This window comes from Phalacrocorax carbo, chromosome 1, assembly GCF_963921805.1.
Source record: "Phalacrocorax carbo chromosome 1, bPhaCar2.1, whole genome shotgun sequence".
Taxonomy (NCBI): Eukaryota; Metazoa; Chordata; class Aves; order Suliformes; family Phalacrocoracidae; genus Phalacrocorax; species Phalacrocorax carbo.
Window position 1 is genome coordinate 28,153,526 of NC_087513.1, and position 18,261 is coordinate 28,171,786.

At 40.7% G+C, this 18,261-nt stretch overlaps 1 protein-coding gene across 5 annotated transcripts in view; it reads right to left on the reverse strand.

Moving 5' to 3' along the window:
* Window positions 1-4,960: 4,960 nt before the first annotated feature.
* Window positions 4,961-18,261, reverse strand: part of MET (MET proto-oncogene, receptor tyrosine kinase) — a 92,330-nt gene continuing 79,029 nt past the window's right edge. For all 5 annotated transcript variants that reach the window (XM_064446878.1, XM_064446889.1, XM_064446898.1 and 2 more), the window contains 7 exons: window positions 16,116-16,346; window positions 13,660-13,740; window positions 12,868-13,049; window positions 11,182-11,291; window positions 8,524-8,689; window positions 7,484-7,620; window positions 4,961-7,343 (listed from right to left, as the gene is read on the reverse strand). In XM_064446878.1, the coding sequence (XP_064302948.1) occupies window positions 7,133-7,343; window positions 7,484-7,620; window positions 8,524-8,689; window positions 11,182-11,291; window positions 12,868-13,049; window positions 13,660-13,740; window positions 16,116-16,346 (1,118 nt within the window). In that variant the 3' untranslated portion in view covers window positions 4,961-7,132. The remainder of the gene's footprint in view (window positions 7,344-7,483; window positions 7,621-8,523; window positions 8,690-11,181; window positions 11,292-12,867; window positions 13,050-13,659; window positions 13,741-16,115; window positions 16,347-18,261) is intronic.

The following is an 18,261-nucleotide window of genomic DNA, read 5'->3' on the forward strand; positions in this document are numbered from 1 at the left end:
CTGTATGTTGCACTTCATGAATTATTGTTTTATAATACTTGCTTGGCAGCCTAGTGTGTAAGTACAGTGTAACAAATATGATCTAAACCAAGCAATTAATTAAAGAAGGACATTTGTTACTGGCTTTCAGTTTGGGCCGTTAACCTTCGTGGCCACCAATTTCCCTGCAATGAAGTTACTATTTTAACATGATTCAAGGTTTTAGGTGGTAAAGTATAGGACTACATAAATTTTAATGCAGTTGTGGTAAGTGCTATAGGGACTTTGGAAGGGAGTGCATGGGAAAAGTGCTGGTTGATAATGACTTGTTTGGCACAGCAATAAGGACATGTTTAGATTGATCATCACCACCCAGACATTATCTTGCTATTCAGGATTGGCTGCAGAAAATAATATCAGGTAGATATTTGCACATAGAACCTCCATATTGTGATGCTTTCTGGTAGTGTGAAGATACTAGAGACAAAAAAAAAAGATGAAACATTTGGCAAACCAGTTCTGGTGGACAGAAGAACCCTCAAGTACTGCAGAGAACTAGAGTTTCTGACAAATAATCCAAAAACAGTTTCCCTGGACTCCTCCCCAGCCAACACAGCTTTGAGAAGAAACAAAACCTATTTCAAGACGTCCAGAATGGCTAATAGAATTCCTTTCATTTATCCAAACTGGCTGGCAGATGTATTTTGAAGGCATTAACTCTTTTAGGCATATGACATATTTAAACATGTTTTAAAATATTTTACTTACTGTTTTTGTGACGGTCGTAAGAAAACCCTGCTGCTAAAAATTAATATCAAGATACCTAGCAAATATATTTTATCATTTTTGTTGCAGATGTACAAGTATTTTTCCTGGATATTGTGGAGTAAACTTAATATTCACAAAAAGAAGTAGAAATAGTCCTGGCATAGATGCCCTTTATTTACCTGCTTTTCATACAGCAGCCCAGGTTCACACTTGTCAATGGGGTGTGTTTGTTTTCATCACTTCAGTGACACGATTCAGCATTCGTGGGGACCAGCATGGGCCTGACAAGACTTTTACCTTCTTCCCATCTGATTCAGAGCTGCTGTTCAAAAGTTCTGCGAATAGCTGCAACAATGTGGTGCTTCGGAGGTTTACGGAGGACACGGGCAATGCTGGAGCGTTTTTACAATTATTGAGCCGTTGACCTTAGAGGGAAATGCTTCAAATGCTGTTATGGCTCTTGTGGCCAGGTGGCAGGTGTGTTACCTAGGCATGGCTGGTAATCTAATAGATAAGCTGGTTTCAATAGATATGTTTTCTGTAACTGAAAATTAATTAAGAAGCTATTCAGATAATTACATTTCTCTACAAAATGCAAAAGTTACCTGGTGACAGTGTTTTTAACTTCTGAACCGGGTTGTCCTTCCTGCAGCATTAACCTCTTCTAAGGAAGAGCTTTTCTTAAGAAAACTGTTAGCATACAATTGGGGTTGGATATGACTCATTGCCTGTTATGCCTCACTTGCTGACTGTGGTATACAAGTTGTCACATCATTGCACGTGTTTGCTATGAGTTCTCCACCATGATCTCCAACAGGCAGCAGCTCCACTGTCTTTCTTAAATTGCCTTTATTTTTTTCTGAGGCGCACAAAAGAGAGAATGTACCACCATTGTCTGAAGTGCTTTTTTCCTTGCTAATGAGAGCTCAAACTGAATTTTTAGTGATGTGTTTGGTTTTGTCGCACTTGTAAAGTTATGCCAACAGCCCCAGTGAGCTCCAACCTCATGGCAGCTGAGGTGTCCATGTTTGGTCATGCATCCTGAAGTTTTTGGCAATAGCTCTTTTCACATCCTAAAGGAGGATATTCAGTTGTCATTTATACCAGAGAGGGGCTCGATGTGTGCTCGGTAATTAGAGCTCTGGCAAATGTTAGTGTTTGTAGAAACGCACAGGGCCATAGAGGCCGGAGCAAGGATGACTTCCCTGTTAAATTGCCATAATGAATGTGGGAAGACATTCAGCAGATACTAATGCGCTCGGCTCTTGCAAAGTACTTACTACTGAAAGAGAAAAGCGCGTGGAAACCAGATTAAATAAATGGCCCTTCTTTGGTGTTCTACCTTTGCTTGTGCAAATGAAATCCTATTGAGCCTGACCTACAGCTTCTTGTCATATTTTCTTAAATCCCTAACTACAATCATGTTCCTTTGTTGAACTGGGGACCCTTGTAAGGCTGCAGACCCAGAAGGTCAGTCTGCTGCCCCGAGACTTCCTGCGCCGACTCCAGGCCTGGGGAGGAAAGGATGATGTGACGGCAGGGGGAAGAGAAATCTGAATGTGCCTTTCACTCCTCTAACCTCAAATAAGCCCCAACAACTGAAAAACTAAAAGCCCAGTGTGGCCTGTGTGTCAGAGACTCCCTTCTAATCCTGATCTGGCTGGACTGCACCTGATTGCCTTTCACCTGGGAGGGTCTCCCTGGGCTGACGCCAGCAGGGATTTATTCACCCTCAGCTGAGGGTCTCTCTCCAGGTATGGTGTGTTGTGAGGAGGCTGCTGGCACTGGAAAGGAAAGCACCAAAGCAAATAGCACCACCAGCCAGGGAAGCAGTGTTCCTTACAGAACAAACCTTTCTCTCTGTCCCCCAGGAGGTCATGGAGTGGCTACAAGTGCTTGACCTTAATCAGAAAGAGTCTTTCCGCATCCTGATTGGAAGTGGTTACACCTTGAGCGTTAGCAGGTGGATGAGGATTTTAAAAGGCAAATTCAGGTTTAACATCAGAACACACAGTTCTAGTTCCAGGGTGAGAGACTGATCTCCTCTGGGCTGGTGTCTGCTGAGTCAATCAAGTTGCTCTGAACTCTCCCTGCTGTCTGTGAGATCACAATTTCTTGTAAATGTTTTTACTAATAGGTCTGGCAAAAATCTTAAGATTTCTTGTGTCTTTCTTCGATGCTCGGAATACATGGTTCATGACCTATTTGTTAAAAATAATGGAAATTGGAATTTCTCATGAATTGATGTTTTGTTTAGTGAGTAAAAAAAAATCCCATCTGTACATCATTTATCTGCTATGACCTTTTCCTGTGATATAATGTTATGGCTGAATTTCAGAAATGAAATTTCTGAAGGGAGCGTTTCATGTTTAGGCTTAAAATTATTTTGATGCCTTTTTGCCACTGCTTACCTGTACTACTTCTGCCACTGTAACAGAAGTTGCAACGTACCTTTCCTGTTCATTTATTTACATAAGGTGTGTAGGTCCATTCATGATTAAATTGACCACCAGAAACAGAAAACTAGCAATATGCAACGCCTTATCCACCCAAGGGTACAGTGTACCATTTTCCTTGATTTTTAGAAACCCTTAATATAGTTGGATGTATTAAAAATCTTCCTTAATGTAGGCAAATTATTTAAAATGGTTAATTGTGCATTAAAAAAAGTTTGTGTGAAATCAACAGGAAAATTTCTGTGGGGTGAGGACATCGCTCCCTATTTTTTTACTCTCTTGGCTTTTGTGTAGCATTATCTGTTATGCAATTTTTTTTTGACTACGGGCCACATCCACTGTTAATATCCACGCAGGGGGAAGGCTGCCAGTGTAAGTCAGCTGAAGGACTGCTGCAGTGTGTACCTGGTATAAACAAAGTTACCAGGATGAAAAAGTCAGCATGGGAAGCTTGTGATTCTGTTGACCCTTTCAAAAAGGCAATATATAGCATCCCTTAGAAATCATGAGAAGTAATCAGAGGAATGTGTTACAAATCTGGTATTTTAAGTTCAGACCGTCATTTGACCGTGTGTTATGCTGTGTTTAGATTGAAGATCCTGGTATTAATAGCGGCCTGTGGTAAAACCTTGGAGATATTTTACTGACTTTTCAGGGAAATCCTGAAAATGTATTGGAAAATAAATTCTCTGTAAATAATTAGAATAAAAAACATCAGACCTTTCAGCTGGATTGGGCTTGTGACACAACAGAAGAATGTTTTCATCCTTTGCTGCTATTTTCAATGCCTTTTTTCCCCAAATTACACTTTTGAGTTGAAGCTGAGCATGTGCCTTTTCTGTGAAGAAGCAAACATGTCTGGAGAGACAAGCGTTTTGTTGCTGGTTTGCCTGATATTTTGAAATTAAAATAGCATACAAATACTGTTTTTAATCAGCTGAGACTTTGTGCATTAAAATATTTCTGAGTGAGTCAAGTATAAAATGGCCCCCTGAGGTAAGCCAGGCGACGCTACAGGCTCGGTTCTGCAGCGGCTTCCGAGTGGCACAGGGCAGTGCATGTTGCAGCATTTGTGGGGTACCCGCTTAAAATACACTTCCATGAGGTGAACTTGTGAATTCAGGGGAAGGCGTCTAATGTAACTGGGAGGAAATGCATGGGAGAGGAGCGGGGCTGGCTCATGGTCCCCAGAAGAACCAAGACCCCCTGGGGACCACGTCACTTTCTCTCTTCAGGTGTCACAAATACAAAGCACCTTGCAGAGGTGAAACATGTGATGGATGACCATGAGGGACGTAGGTTCAGGTGCTGGAAGTTTCTTGTGGATCGTGACAGATTAGGGAGCTTGGATGCTAAACGCAAGCGCTGGCATCCTTGTTGGGCCAAGCAGCTACTCTTTACGATGCCCAAATTCTTGAGTTTCAGATTTCAACCCAAGCTTTAAGCACAGGAAGAATTTTAGGGCTCTGCATGGGTGCAGCCTGTGGTTAGGCAAGAGACTTCCTGCTCAGACTATGCCATAGTTGGTCACAACAGATATTCCGCACCTTTCTCTGATCTGTTAATGGGTCAGAGGCTGATGAACTGCGTGTTTGATTTATTGGTGCACTCTCCATATTTTTACGTCTCTGAGTTGATTCCTCTCTCTCGTGCAGTTCCACAGGTTGCTCTTCCCATGTTACTCAGAAAAAGCATACAGACTTCTATCAGCTTAACAGTCAAATGTTAACAGTAATTATGGCACTCAGAGCATAACGTATTGCAATAATTCATTTTAATAACATGTTTATTAGGTCATAACAACAACTATAAACATAAGTACCATTCAGTTCTTTTGCAGATATGTGAACTTACTAACATCAAATCTTTAATCTTTATCAGAATCACGTATTCTTACAGGTGTCCCAGACACAACATTAACTTTATTAAGCAAAAGTTCATAAATAGTAAAAATGTCCTCTCTTTCACATTGCAGCGTTCCTCAAGCATGTATGTACAAGTTTTGGAGTATCTCTCCAAATCTGTGTGTCATAAACTTCCTTAGCTGTTTTAACAACCATAGAGATGATTTTTTTTTTTTTTTGCCTGCGGCAAAGCCTTTTGTCCTTGAGCAATCTGCAATTAGTATTGCTCTCAGCAGACATGAAAGTTCGTTTCTGAAATTAAAGTGGTGATGAAACACAATACAAAATTATCTGCTCATAGTTTGCCTACACACTCTGCCCTCATTATAAATCTTTCAGTTATAACACTGTCTCCCAAGAACAATGTGTCTCCCTTATATCAGTTCTTTATCTGCACTACTTCTCTTTGAGGATCTTAAAATGGTTGGCTTGCAGCAACAGAGATATTTTATTTAGGGTGGAGTGTGTTTACAGTCAGTCCTTTTCCTTCTTAATATTTACACTATGTTTTTACGGTTGCTACAATTTATGAATCATGTACGTTGACATACATTTTCTGAAATGTTCACAGTGCAGTATTTTGTGGCCTAACCAAACTTTGTAAATGTCATTAAAAATAAACTTTTTTTTTTAATATAAAAATAGAATACTTTATGTGTTTACACCAACAAACCCAGTTCTATCCTATGCTAAACAAGCTATACAGTAGTATGCACAGAATTCCACAGGAACAGAAATGACATGTGATGCTTGCCCTAAAGCTATAGTACTCTTCTCTAATCAATGAAAGTTTTATTGACTCTCTTTTCAAAATTGCTTTTCTGGTCATAATTTAGAAATAGAAGCAGGTATTGTACTTCATTGGGCTGTGTGATCCAAGAAGAGGTTAAGGGGCCTAAAGCTGTTTCTTTTTTTGATTGGTCGTCTCAGCTCTTTAGGGCTGGCACGAAGAAGTTATCAACATTCCTGCTATGGCAGTGTCTTTTTGGGTCAGGGCTGGCTGCAATGCCTCTGCTCTTTACTCACCTTTGGCGGCAGCTCCACCCAAGGGTAGGTGGCAGAGCCTCAGCTACTCGCTGTGTGACTCACTAGGCAGCAGCTCCGTAAGGTTGCCAGCCTGCCTGTCTCCTCTTCCTCCAGAATAATGCAGCCTGTATTACTACATTCCAGGGATTAGCCTGGCATTTAATATGGATGCCTTCAGGTTTTTATTCTCAGAGAGTGGTTAATTCTTTACTGAAAGAAATGGAGGCTTTGCATTTTTCAGCAAGAGCTCTGTCGATACAGCCTGTTACTCAAAGAAGTGGTTGAACGTCCAAATAAAGTTGGCACTAGGAATGCTTTAAACTAGATGGTTTTCCCTTCATTTATGTACCGTCTGACTACACCAGAGGACTGGCAAGGCTGACATACTTATTTTACTGCACACTGTTTTTTGATGTCGATTTCTGTGAAGACATTTACCACGAGGCTGGCTCTCCTGGCTGGCTGTGTTCTAGGAAACCTTGTTGATATAGTGCAAAAATCCAAAGTTTGGGCTGTGCGGGAGGAAGAGACATTTTAAACTCTTGTAACTCTCATTGTTTGTCTTAGCGTTCTGTGTGAAAACCATTTCTGCACTGCTTGTTATCCTAAAGTACATGCAACGGTAACAGTCCTTCCAGCCGTACTGATTGGTATTCTACTTTCTCCTTCACGGCACTAATGATGAATCTTTGTTCTTGGGTCTGAGCACACCTTAATGAGAGCTAGTGGGAGCTAGCTCTGTATGGTAGCACACAACATTTCCATTTGGTAAAGTGATGCCGTTGTCCAAATACTTGGAAATGACTATGATGGTTTATAGAACCCCATAGCCTTAAACAGTGTGATATTGTGTCCTTGTACTAGTGCAACTTGGGCAACAACATAAACATGTGCAACAGTGTTCTCACGAAGACCGGGCAGTAAAAACCAGTGGACAAAATGTTTTGCCTTTTGTTCATACAACTAAGAATGAATTTTCCTCTATTTCAGACATACCCGTCATGTGTCAACATCCATGTCTGTGTTGTCTTGTGATGATAAAAGAGAAGGATAGGGAGCAATGCACTTCACGTTGACATAAGTAGCATTGACGTGAACGTAGTGTTCCCCAATAAAAGTGGAGAAGATTGTTGATATTTTGGAAACAAGTTCAGAAAATGCTGGACGCATCTCCGGTTTTGGATGCCAGCACTTCAGCATGACTTCATACCTGCCATCCAGATAAACGAAGTGTCCAATTATGAAATAATGTAAAAATGAAACCCAACCCCCCCTTCCTCCCACAGTCTCACTTACTATAATATCAGAATGAGCAGCATTTGCAGAAGGCTTTGCAAACTATTTACTTACAGTGGATCGGGGCAGTATTCAGGTTGTAGCAGCCTTCGTCCTTGTAATAAGTAAACAGTTATATCAAAAGAATTTACATCAGGATAAGGCGGTGCCCCTCTTGTCATAAGTTCCCATAACAGTACACCAAAGGACCACTAAGAAAACAAAGACATAAATAATAAGTGATAGGGTTGGAGGGCTTTACATTGTAGTTTTAAAAGATGGTTTGACAAATTCAAGCGTTCAAATGCATGGATTTTCCCTTTGAAAAGTTATTTTATTGCATTCGTCTTTCTTTTAAGTGGGCTAATAAATGCTGTAGGGACTTGAGGAGCCACTTAAATTAGAGCGAGAGAAACTCAGCTAAGTAAATGAAAGAAAATAAAAGCCTATAGGCCTGCTACTTAGCTGGTATAAATTGGCAGACCTCTTTGGAGGTTAATGGAGCTCTGCCAATTTACATGAGCTGATCACCTGACTAACCCTGTGTAAATACATACTGAAGAGTATATACGCGGTGCAAATTCTATGCATCACAGGCTAATTTGGATCTGGATTGAAATGAGAGCTAAAATACAAAGTGATCCAGCCAACTCATGACTTCATCTTATAATTTTTTCTTCATTAATGGCCAGGTAATACTTGAGATTGCTGTAGGCAGTCAGTAAGTCTTTATAAAGCAAATAAAGTCTTTTGAGAACTAGTACATTTTACTAGTGTCAAAATTAACCTGTTTTGTCAAGCTCTCCAGAGCCCCTCCTATAGCAGGGTTCAGCTCCAGCTTGGCTTCTTGGAATGTCCTTAGTTTGCCTTGGAGTGGGATTAAACTCTTAACTCTTTCCTGAGCAGTAACACATAATCAGGTCTATATCTTGTTGCTTTCTGATTCAGATAAATACCCTTTCTGGATTTAGAAACAGTCTCATATTCTTATGTGAACTGAAGTTAGTTTCAAATATAAGTTTTGGTTTGGAGTTGGTCCATTTATTAAATACTAGAGAGATGCCTCAGGCAATATAAGAGAAATTAAGAGGTGAACAAATATGTTTGTACATTACCACATCTGACTTTGTTGTGAACTTCTGAGTTTGTAAACTTTCTAAAGCCATCCATTTCACTGGCAGTTTAGCTCCTGTTTTATTGTGCACACTGTAGTATTCTTTATCATAGACATCTCTAGCAAGACCAAAATCAGCAACCTTGACAGTGAATTTTTCATCCAGCCTAGAGAGATGACAAAAAGTATTATCTGCAACTGAGCAGGTGAGATTTACAGTGATGGTGGATTATAATGAGTGGCTTGCATTTTTGAGACCGTGACTTTGGAAGGCAGTACTTTATCTTGGATCTATTAACCAATGTAATGGAAAAAAAGTACAGCAAAGTATATTTGACACCCATTTAACACAGTGAATGAACTCATGACGTTATTGATGTTGTTTTGATAATATAATTTGAATTACAGTTCTTTTAAAACAATTGCTCTGTATAAAAAGATTTTTGCTAATAGCCTATACATCCTGACTGAGTAATACATCATCTCTTCCACTGCTGTTTCTTCTACTGTATCCTTAGAAACCTCTGATTTTTATTTCCAAGTCGAGGCATCACCTTTCCTATTCACTCTCAATTTTGATAAGGACCCATCATTATCTCAGTGACTGCCCATATAGAATAATGTAGTCCTGCATCTAAGGATGTATTTGGTGTCAGTACTGGGAAAGAATGGTAGCATAAGGGAAGTTCGGCTGGGGTTACAGCTCTGCCATACCCAAAGATCTCCCTAGCTTTGCTCCTCCAAAGCTTGGTGTTTACCCTGATAAGTGGTATTGTTGTCAGAAAACAGAGCATGGGCATTGGCATGCTTAAGCCCATTCTTCATTATATGTGCAGACCTAGCCACGGCAAACACATGCTTCTGGGCTCCTTTACAGAATCACAAAGTCACAGAATGGGTGAGGTTGGAAGGGACCTCTAACGATTGTCTAGTTCACCACCACCTTCCCTGCTCAAAGCAGGGTCAGGTACTGCAGGTTGCCTTGCCCAGGACCATGACCAGTTGGGTTTTAAATATGTGCAAGGGTGGAGACTCCACAGCCTCTCTGTGGAACCTGTGCCAGTGTTCAGTCACCCTTACAATAAAAGCATTTCTTCCCATGTTTAAATGCAATTTTCTCTATTTCAGTTTGTGCCTGTCCCTGGCCACCATTAAGAAGAACCTGGCTTCATCTTCTTTACTCCACTATATCAGGTATTTATTATACACATGGATAAGATCCTCCGGAGCCTTCTCCATGCTAAATAATCCCCTCTCTCTTGGCCTCTACACGTGGCATTTCCCTGTCTTGAATTTATGAGGTTTTTGTCTGGACAACTCTCTGGTCTCTGAATGGCACGCAACCATCTGCTGCATTTACTGATGTAGTAACTAAATCAATACCGATGACAGGAGTAGGAGGGAACTTTGATGAGTCAACGGGGACAATTTAAGCCACAGCAGCTTCCTGCACCTCTTCCAGGATAATGGAATAGAGTCAAGAGTCCACAGGGACTGTATCTGCATACTGGTTTCCTTTCTGATGGATATCCCCATTGTGGCAGGGGCTGTGCTTCTGAGTGCTGGACTGCACATGGCCACTGGGGAATGTGGGTCTTCAGCCCTACAGCTTCCTCTCACGTGGCAGTGGCTCTCCAGGCTCTGAAGTGCTGAGCCATATTGAACTACAAAAGCAGCAACTCATCCTGATAGCTGTTCCCTCCTCACCCAAGGAAGAGACAGTAGGCTAGAGGGAATGTCCTGTTGCCACTATGTGGACTTTGATTAGATGAATCAGAACTTCAGTAACCCAATTCCTTTCTTCTTAGGAAACCTGAAAATCATGTTGCTCGTGGCTTTTTTCCTCCCTTAAAAAAACACGCAGCTGTCAGGAAACATTCTTTTTCAGAGCCTGTGCAGCTGCACGAGTGTGTACCCTTTGAAAAAGAATAAGAAATCTGATGTCACAGGTGATAACCTTTTTGCAGCCAGAGTTCCAGATTATGATGTGCTAAAAATAAACTCTATCGTTTAATTCTGTACCTCATTAATTCACAACATAGGTGATGAATCAGCATAACAGTATCGGCAACTCCTGTATCAGTCTTTGTGTGAACTGAACTGCCTGGCTACTCAGACACTAGTAAGATGCTTGGTATGGTCTGATTTATTTTTTCATGTTAATTTCTGTGTGCAATTGAGCCAAAGTAAGTTCATATTCATGTAATGAAAGATTACTGTCAATAAGTTTCTTTGTGTTCCTGTTTTTCTCATAAAGTTCCCCTGTGTTCCTCGCCCTCCTGCTAGGCGCGGCAGCAGAGACGGGCTGCTTCTGAAGAGGTTGGGTAGAAGCACAGCAAGTTGAGACAACAGCAGTTTAACTTCCCTTAGGAGATGCCTTTTAAACGCTCCAACCAATGATTTTGAGAGACTACACTTTCACCTCAGCTTTTCTTACTTCCCACACTCAAAAAAAAGCTTATGTGTAAGAAGTGAGCCCTTAGCAAGCCGAGTAGCTCATCAGTATGCAAGGCAAACATCAGTATAATTACGCAACAGTGAAAAAACACCCGATTTTGACTAAAAAAAAGAAGAATCCTGGAAACTGTCATTTACCTCATCTCACTGTCTTACACAGAAGAGTGTGGTAGCATGGCTGGAATTAGATGTTTGTACTTACATACAGTTTCTTGCTGCCAAGTCTCTATGGACAAACTTTTTACTTGCAAGGTATTTCATCCCTTTTGCGACCTGAAGGCCAAATCCAATTAAATCTTTTACTGTTGGGTTCTGTAAAATACAAATATTTGTGATACAGTGAATGCAGAAGAATGTGCCAAGTAGCAGACTGTTTTTTGCTGTGACTCTCAGTTTTTGACACGCCTATCTTGCCACCAGAATAATCAAGACAGGTTGGTGCCTGTGGTAAAACTAGTGTAACTCTAGGTCAAGTTCTTACCTCCACTGAGGAAATACACCGTAAGAAATCAAAAAACCTGACAGACTCCAGAAGAGTGGAGTTTGCAGCATAAGCAGCATGACATGGCCTGAGAAGTAGAACAGCATGCTGAAACCTCAGCATCACAGCTGATACACAAAATGCACATTTGTGAACTTAAAGTAATAGCACGTAACTCTGTAAAAGGTGCTAACTATGAACTTGGAGCAAATCAGCCAGAAATGACCAAGAAAGGAGGGAGTCCTGTTTGGGGCAAAATACGTGCAAGCTATCATCCATATCATGCCACGGAAAAGGCTAATGAGACCTTAGCAGTTACCAGAGGAAGATTTTCTGTGAGATTGGTAACTCTTTCTGCTGGTCTTATTAAAAATGTTAAATATAGAAATAAATATGAACAGAAACCTGTAATTCTATTATCCAACATCATGACTTGTTAAGTAACAGTACGGTCTGATAGATTTTTGTGTTGTTGCCGTTGCTCCATATAATTTTCTTCTGTGGAGCAATCCTGTTCAACTATGGCGTTAGTCTATTTATTTCAGGAAGGACTATGGCAGTATTCACAGACAAGGTCCCTGCTGCCTGTAGAATGAAAGAAGCTCAAAAGGCAAGAGGTCCCTACCTTAGAAAGCTCAACTCGCCCAACAATTTTTCAAGATGCATTGGGGTTTTTTCCAAATTTTACTGGCTACTGTTGATTGCCATCGAGGCAGGGATAAAATCCCATTGGCTCAGAAGTCACTTTATATTGTCCTAGCGCTGTGAAATGGGTGATGTTCTACAGTTTAAAGTGGGCTTATGCTACCTGAGGCAAGACCTGTGGTCTCACACTTGAGAGAAAGCAGTGAGGCACATTTGAGCAAACTGCAGTCTTTCAAAGAAAATTGGGAAAATCTGATAAGGGAGTGCTCACAGCTTGTGTAACAATTGCTGTTTTTCTCTCTTAAGATAAGAAGAAAAAATATTGATAAAGGGACTGTGACGCTCTCTAGCTGGACATGAAGATCCCTTACCTAGAAGCTGGAAGAGCAGATGGTGACGACTGGCACAGCTGCGCTGAAGTCAACAGAGATATGCCAGTTCAAACCAGCAGATGGTTGGGCCCCTTGACTTAGATCTCATAAACACGTTTGTTTATAAAGAGGCTTATGGATGGGAAATGAGAAATACTTATTGCTGATAATTTCTGGGAAACATTCTAGAGAGGAATTTGAGGGGGAAGGGAAGGAGTGGCAGCGCTGTGGTCAGGCTCGGTGCCAGCCTAAGCAAGTGCTAAAGGTTGAGGTGTAGTAACAGCAGCAAGTTATAGACATAATGTAATTATCAGAGCTTATAACCTGTGGTGTTGGAGCAGGGCGTGGCTAGACTTGCGTTACCATTTTGTAGACCTCACCATGTACTTACATGAGTCTCATTCCTAATGAAGTTTCGAAGATCTCCGTGTTTCATATATGGAAGAACGACTAGGGGGGAGCCTTCATTAGGCAAACAGATTCCCAGGAGCGACAGAACATTGGGATGAGTGAAATCTTTCATGATTATTCCTTCTTTCAGAAACTGAGATACTTCTTCCAGGTCTGTAATCCCTGAGAAATCCGGTAATAAAATGAAATAATTTAAAAAGCCCCAACCAAACTACAGTTCATTTCTGTATAGCATTTCATTGCACAACAAAGTGATAATGCGAAGCTATAAACACGATCCCCACCTCCCACATTACAACTAGGTTATGTGCATCCGTTTACTTACAATGACTAAACACAGTTTGTTTCTGACTTTAATTCCATTTTTCCTTTTCTTATTATGAATTATTTAGAACTGAATAACAACACATGAGTAAAGCCTTTAATAAATGTTACAGTTTCTTCCTGTTTTTCCAGCAGCTTTGCCTGCTCTTTAGCAATTTAACTTCCAAAAACAAATCTTCAGTAGTCAGTAGAATAAAAAATTACACTGCCTTTCCCTCATTTTCCTCTGTCCTTTTCTTTGTAGAGGAAACACATGGGCATTTCATTTGATGCACAAGTATATACCAATGCCTTGTGGTAAAGTCATTGGAATTGCTCCAGAGATAAATCTGATCCAGCTGCAACTAAGCATCTTTATTTGTGAAAGTACACTTCACTGTAATTAATTAGTTCACCCCAGTTATCTTTGGAATTATGGCTATTTCTCACTATTAAACATGCAACTTACTATTCAGTGACTTCACAGCACAATGAATTTTCCTGCCATCGTTATCCAGCAATGTCCCATGGTACACACACCCAAAATGTCCTGTGTGAAAAATGAGCAAGATTAGCTTTAATAAGTAAAATTAGCTTTCTGGTATTTTCCACTGGGTCACAATTATGATTTAAGAAAATAATCACACTCCATTTTTGTCCAATTCCCAACACCTGTAATGTATACTTCATAACTAACACATAGAACAATCATTACATAAGATGAAAACTCTATTTGCAGTATAATTGATTTTTCTTGACCTAGATGGAGAGTATAAATAATGGCAAGGCTGGTGCCACAACTTCTTCGTATTCTTGTAATGACTATGCACACAAAACCCATGTCATCCCATTCCCACCATGCTCTCCTGTTAGATATATGTCAAAGGAGGGCACTGGAAGGCCCAGGGAAGCAATTAGAAGGAGCTGACGTGACCACTAGATTGGTGGTTCCCAGCGGTCTGCAAGCCCTGCTAAGTGGTCCACAGGGCTGTACAGCCTTGATGCATCTTCTGTAGAAAGTTGCATGAGGCGTGTCACTGTAGGCTTACAGTCTCTCAGGTTTTGCTATGCCATGGAAAATGTTGAGTGTTAAAAGTGGTGTATTGGCCATGAGAGGTTTGGGAGACACTCCACCAATCAGAGCCTGACCACATTACTAGGCAGCAGTCTACAGTCTCTGCTGTTGCCTAGTTCCTAGTCCAAAATATCACTAAAAGGTGATGAGTGAAATTTGCCTTCTTGCTGATGGTCTAAGCAGTAAAATAAACTGCCAGCGACACAGAAATCCTTCCTGATCTGTGCTTTCCTGTGAAGCAAATAGGGTAGTCTGCAGAGTGGGGAAGCCTACTATGAGAAGCTGGATTGACCTGTTTGGGACACACAGAGAACTTTGAGCTCCAGGCACGTGTGTTAATTTATCCAAATCAAATTATGTACATGTAACGGTGTACTATTTACTGGACACTTTAAAAATATTAATACTTGCAGCTAGAAAGCAAAAGAGATTCTTTTGTCAAGTGTGAGTTCTGCAGAGAACAAGACTATCTGATTAATTCTACTAGGTTCCAGTCATAAGCGCTGGTGAAAGCCCAGCTGGCTTTGATTTTGGCTTGGGGTAAAATTAATACAAAGTTTGTTTTACAAAAGCAACTAAAAATCCCATCAGACCACAGATTGTTTGGAGCCTGGGCACAAATCCTAAAGCTTGGATCGGGTGTGTCTAAAATATATTTGGGTTTGGCCCATTTCTAGTTACGGAGGAGAAAATTGAAAAAGGTTAATTATATCGGTGTCATTCCTGATATTTTTCAACATTTAAAAAATGGAAATTTACTTGGCCTTTTCTGAAACAAGAAAGAAAAGAAAAAGGCCCACCCTTGCTTTGGGGATGATGAATTGTAATACATGGAAGGGAAACACACTGACTGTTTGTTTGATTTGTGGCTATTTTCCTGCAGAAGACGCATTAGTAATATAATTTATAGCCAAATTTTTATCAGCATTCTGATACTCAACAAGAGACCTCTTGTGCATGATCTGCCGAAGTACTGAAAATCCAGTTTCTACCTGGGTTACTAACAGATACTCAACAGTACAGAGTTTAATAAATGCCCGTAACAGAAATACTGGCTTGGGCTGTGAAAGAAGGAGGGAACCTGCTTTCGGAGATGTGGAGGAATAGGAGTGATGGGAAAAATTCAGGAGAATACAGGACTTGCTATATCAGCGACAAAAATAAGGGGAAGTGAATCAGGAGCTATGCATTATTGCAGCTGGGATGACAGAAGGATGAGGGGGAATGGAGAGCCTTTGTCAGGAGGAAACAAACAGCAAATTCCTCAGAGCTGGGGGAAACTTGTGGAGGAAAAAGGGGTGTATGCATTTCACCTGGCCTGCGGAGACTTTTACTGAATGCACTAGTGACTGCAGCAGTTTTTAGTGTGGTGTAGGCATCTTGCCAGCTCTCATGCTCTGAGTTTAAGGTTGTTGGTGCCCCTGCCTTGGCATCCCCTGCCAAGGGGGATGTGTGTGCCTTAGGCTTGTGACATGTTCTCCAGCAGCCTCACTCCTGCACCGCAGGCTCATGGGTCAGAAGCCCTGGCTGAGCTTTTCCATAGCCTGGAAGAGGGTGAGAGTGAGGCAGCTGAGGGGGGACCAGCAAGTTGCTGAGTTCAAAAGAGCCCATTTATTGGCAGACTCCTCTCTCCCTCCGGTGTCTTCTCTGATTGATCAAATGCACAACCCTTCATCAGACTTCAGAGGAGAGTCCATTGGTTCTCCCCTTGATTTGGTGCATGGAATGCAGTGCAGTAAGAGGTAAAAAGCTTGAAAAAGCTTCATGTAGGCACCCTATTTGGAATGGTTTATAATGAACAGGTGTGCAAAAAGAACAGCAGTTTGCAAGGTAAGAGTCGCGGTACCCACCTCTTCCTATTACTTCGCTGAAGTGCACAATCAGGCTGTCAGCACCAATAACCACATGCTGCACTTCTTTGACCAGGTCGGGGTTTAAGGCACTGATGTCAATGTGGACATTAGTTTGGAGAAGCGGACTGGCTAAATCTGAGTCCCCGCTGGACAGAATTGGGGAGAGGTCAGAGTGAGGATACTGGGCAGGTCTACACGATCCATTCTGAGACATGCTTGGAAACTGATCTGCAAGATGAACAGAAACTGTTATAATCCTTTCAGATTTCTTGGAAAATTAAGAGCTTGCTTTCATTGGTGAGCTTTCATTGGTGAGGTTTGAGTTTATCAGTCTGGAAGTGGCTTGGCTTTGCAGTAGTTTTGGTCACAAAGGGAAAATGAAAATATGCATTGCTAATCTGCCAAACTCCAGGAAAACCATGTCACTAGAAACTTATGCTTGTCTCAGCTCTACTTTTATGAAAGTAAATGGCAAAACTTCCACTTTTCTGAGGGGATGGAATGAAGCCTTGTCACTTCTTGCCAAGTGCAGATTATAGCATTTCTAGTAATTGGGAGTAACAAGAGTAAAATGGAAAAATGACAGCGAAATGGGAGGAGGAAGTAGTGAACAATTAAAAACATGAAACCTTTTATTATTGACATATTCTAATTTGGTAGGGAACTTCACATTTCATGAAGGTTTCCAAACTGTTGGTGACTAGCTATATTTATCCAATGGTAAATATTCAACCAGGGAAATGCCTAGAGGTGATTCATATCCTGCAACTGCTGAGATAATACAGTTGGTGCTGCTCATGAAAATAACATGAGCCAGCTGATTTAAAATAGCAGAAATTAAAATGTTTCTGTCAAGCAAAGAGTATTTATTTGAGAAAATTATTTTTGTCACAGCATGTTGTTCAGGTATATTAAATCGCTTTTGTTTAGAAGATTTTTTTCTAGCATTTTGTGTAACAGAATCAAGGAACTATGTTTAATTTACACCCATTTCAGTCTGGAATGATTCCAGCAGAGTGAATGAGCAGAATTTAGCCCATGGTTAAAGAGAAAAAAAGGCAATACATTTAACTACAGAAATTATCAGCTATTTTATCACAAAGAGTAAAAGGTATTGTACAGACATGCCTAATATATTTATATATAAAAGCTGGGAAGTTTTCATATAGGGCTGTTATTACTCTGGGTGCTGAGAAAAACTCAGTGCTGCTCTACCTAGAAGCAAAAATACAAACTCTTATATGAACAAAGCCACGTTTATGTCACCAAGGGCAATTATCTATTTAATAATCACAGTAAAATACTCTAGCCATGGCTGCAAAATAGTTTTTACAGCTGCTACATGTAAATCTGCATGTTTTCTAATGTTCCTGTAGTTTTATTCTTTGACAGTAATTGACATGAGCATTCCTACAGGAACATGAAGTAAATGCACCTCCTTCTTGGGTGTGCTCTCTGCTGTGCTTTACCAGTGCACAGTGGTCCCAGATTTACCCAATCTGCAGAAAACTGCAGATTTACCTTCCATCAAGGATCTTTGCACAGTTTTGTCTTGTGTACCACTTTCCCTTCTAACCAGTGGCACAGGCTTTTTCCTTTGGGCATCTTTCAGTCAAGAAATTTCCTGTGCAAGCTTGTGGCAGCAATTAAAGAATCATAAAGGAAGCTGAGAATGGGCCTGGCTCTCAAACAGCTCTGTGACTGGGGATTACAAAGGTGGAATAAGGATTTGGAGTGATTTCTATTGGGCTGTATTTGGCAGCACCTGAAATAATACAAGACTATGTCTATACCAAGACTAACAAATATCTGTGATATCTCAAATATCATAATATGGTAACTCCTATTAGTTAAAGACTCTTTAATAGTAATCACAGAATATGGTCTCCACACGTCTTAAAGGACACGTTCAGCCTGAAGTGGTATAAGTGCAGCAGAGTGCTCTTCTGGAGAATACCCATTCCAAAATAGTGTTATAAGGCACAAAAATGTATTCAGCATGGTTATGCTTCCCTCATGCATACAGGCCTGAAAATGAACAGCGTGTTTTCCAAGACTGGCATCTCAGCACACATGGACCTCCACTCAATTTGTCACAGTTTTCACATCCCTTTAGCTTCATTTTCCAAATCAACGTTTCTGT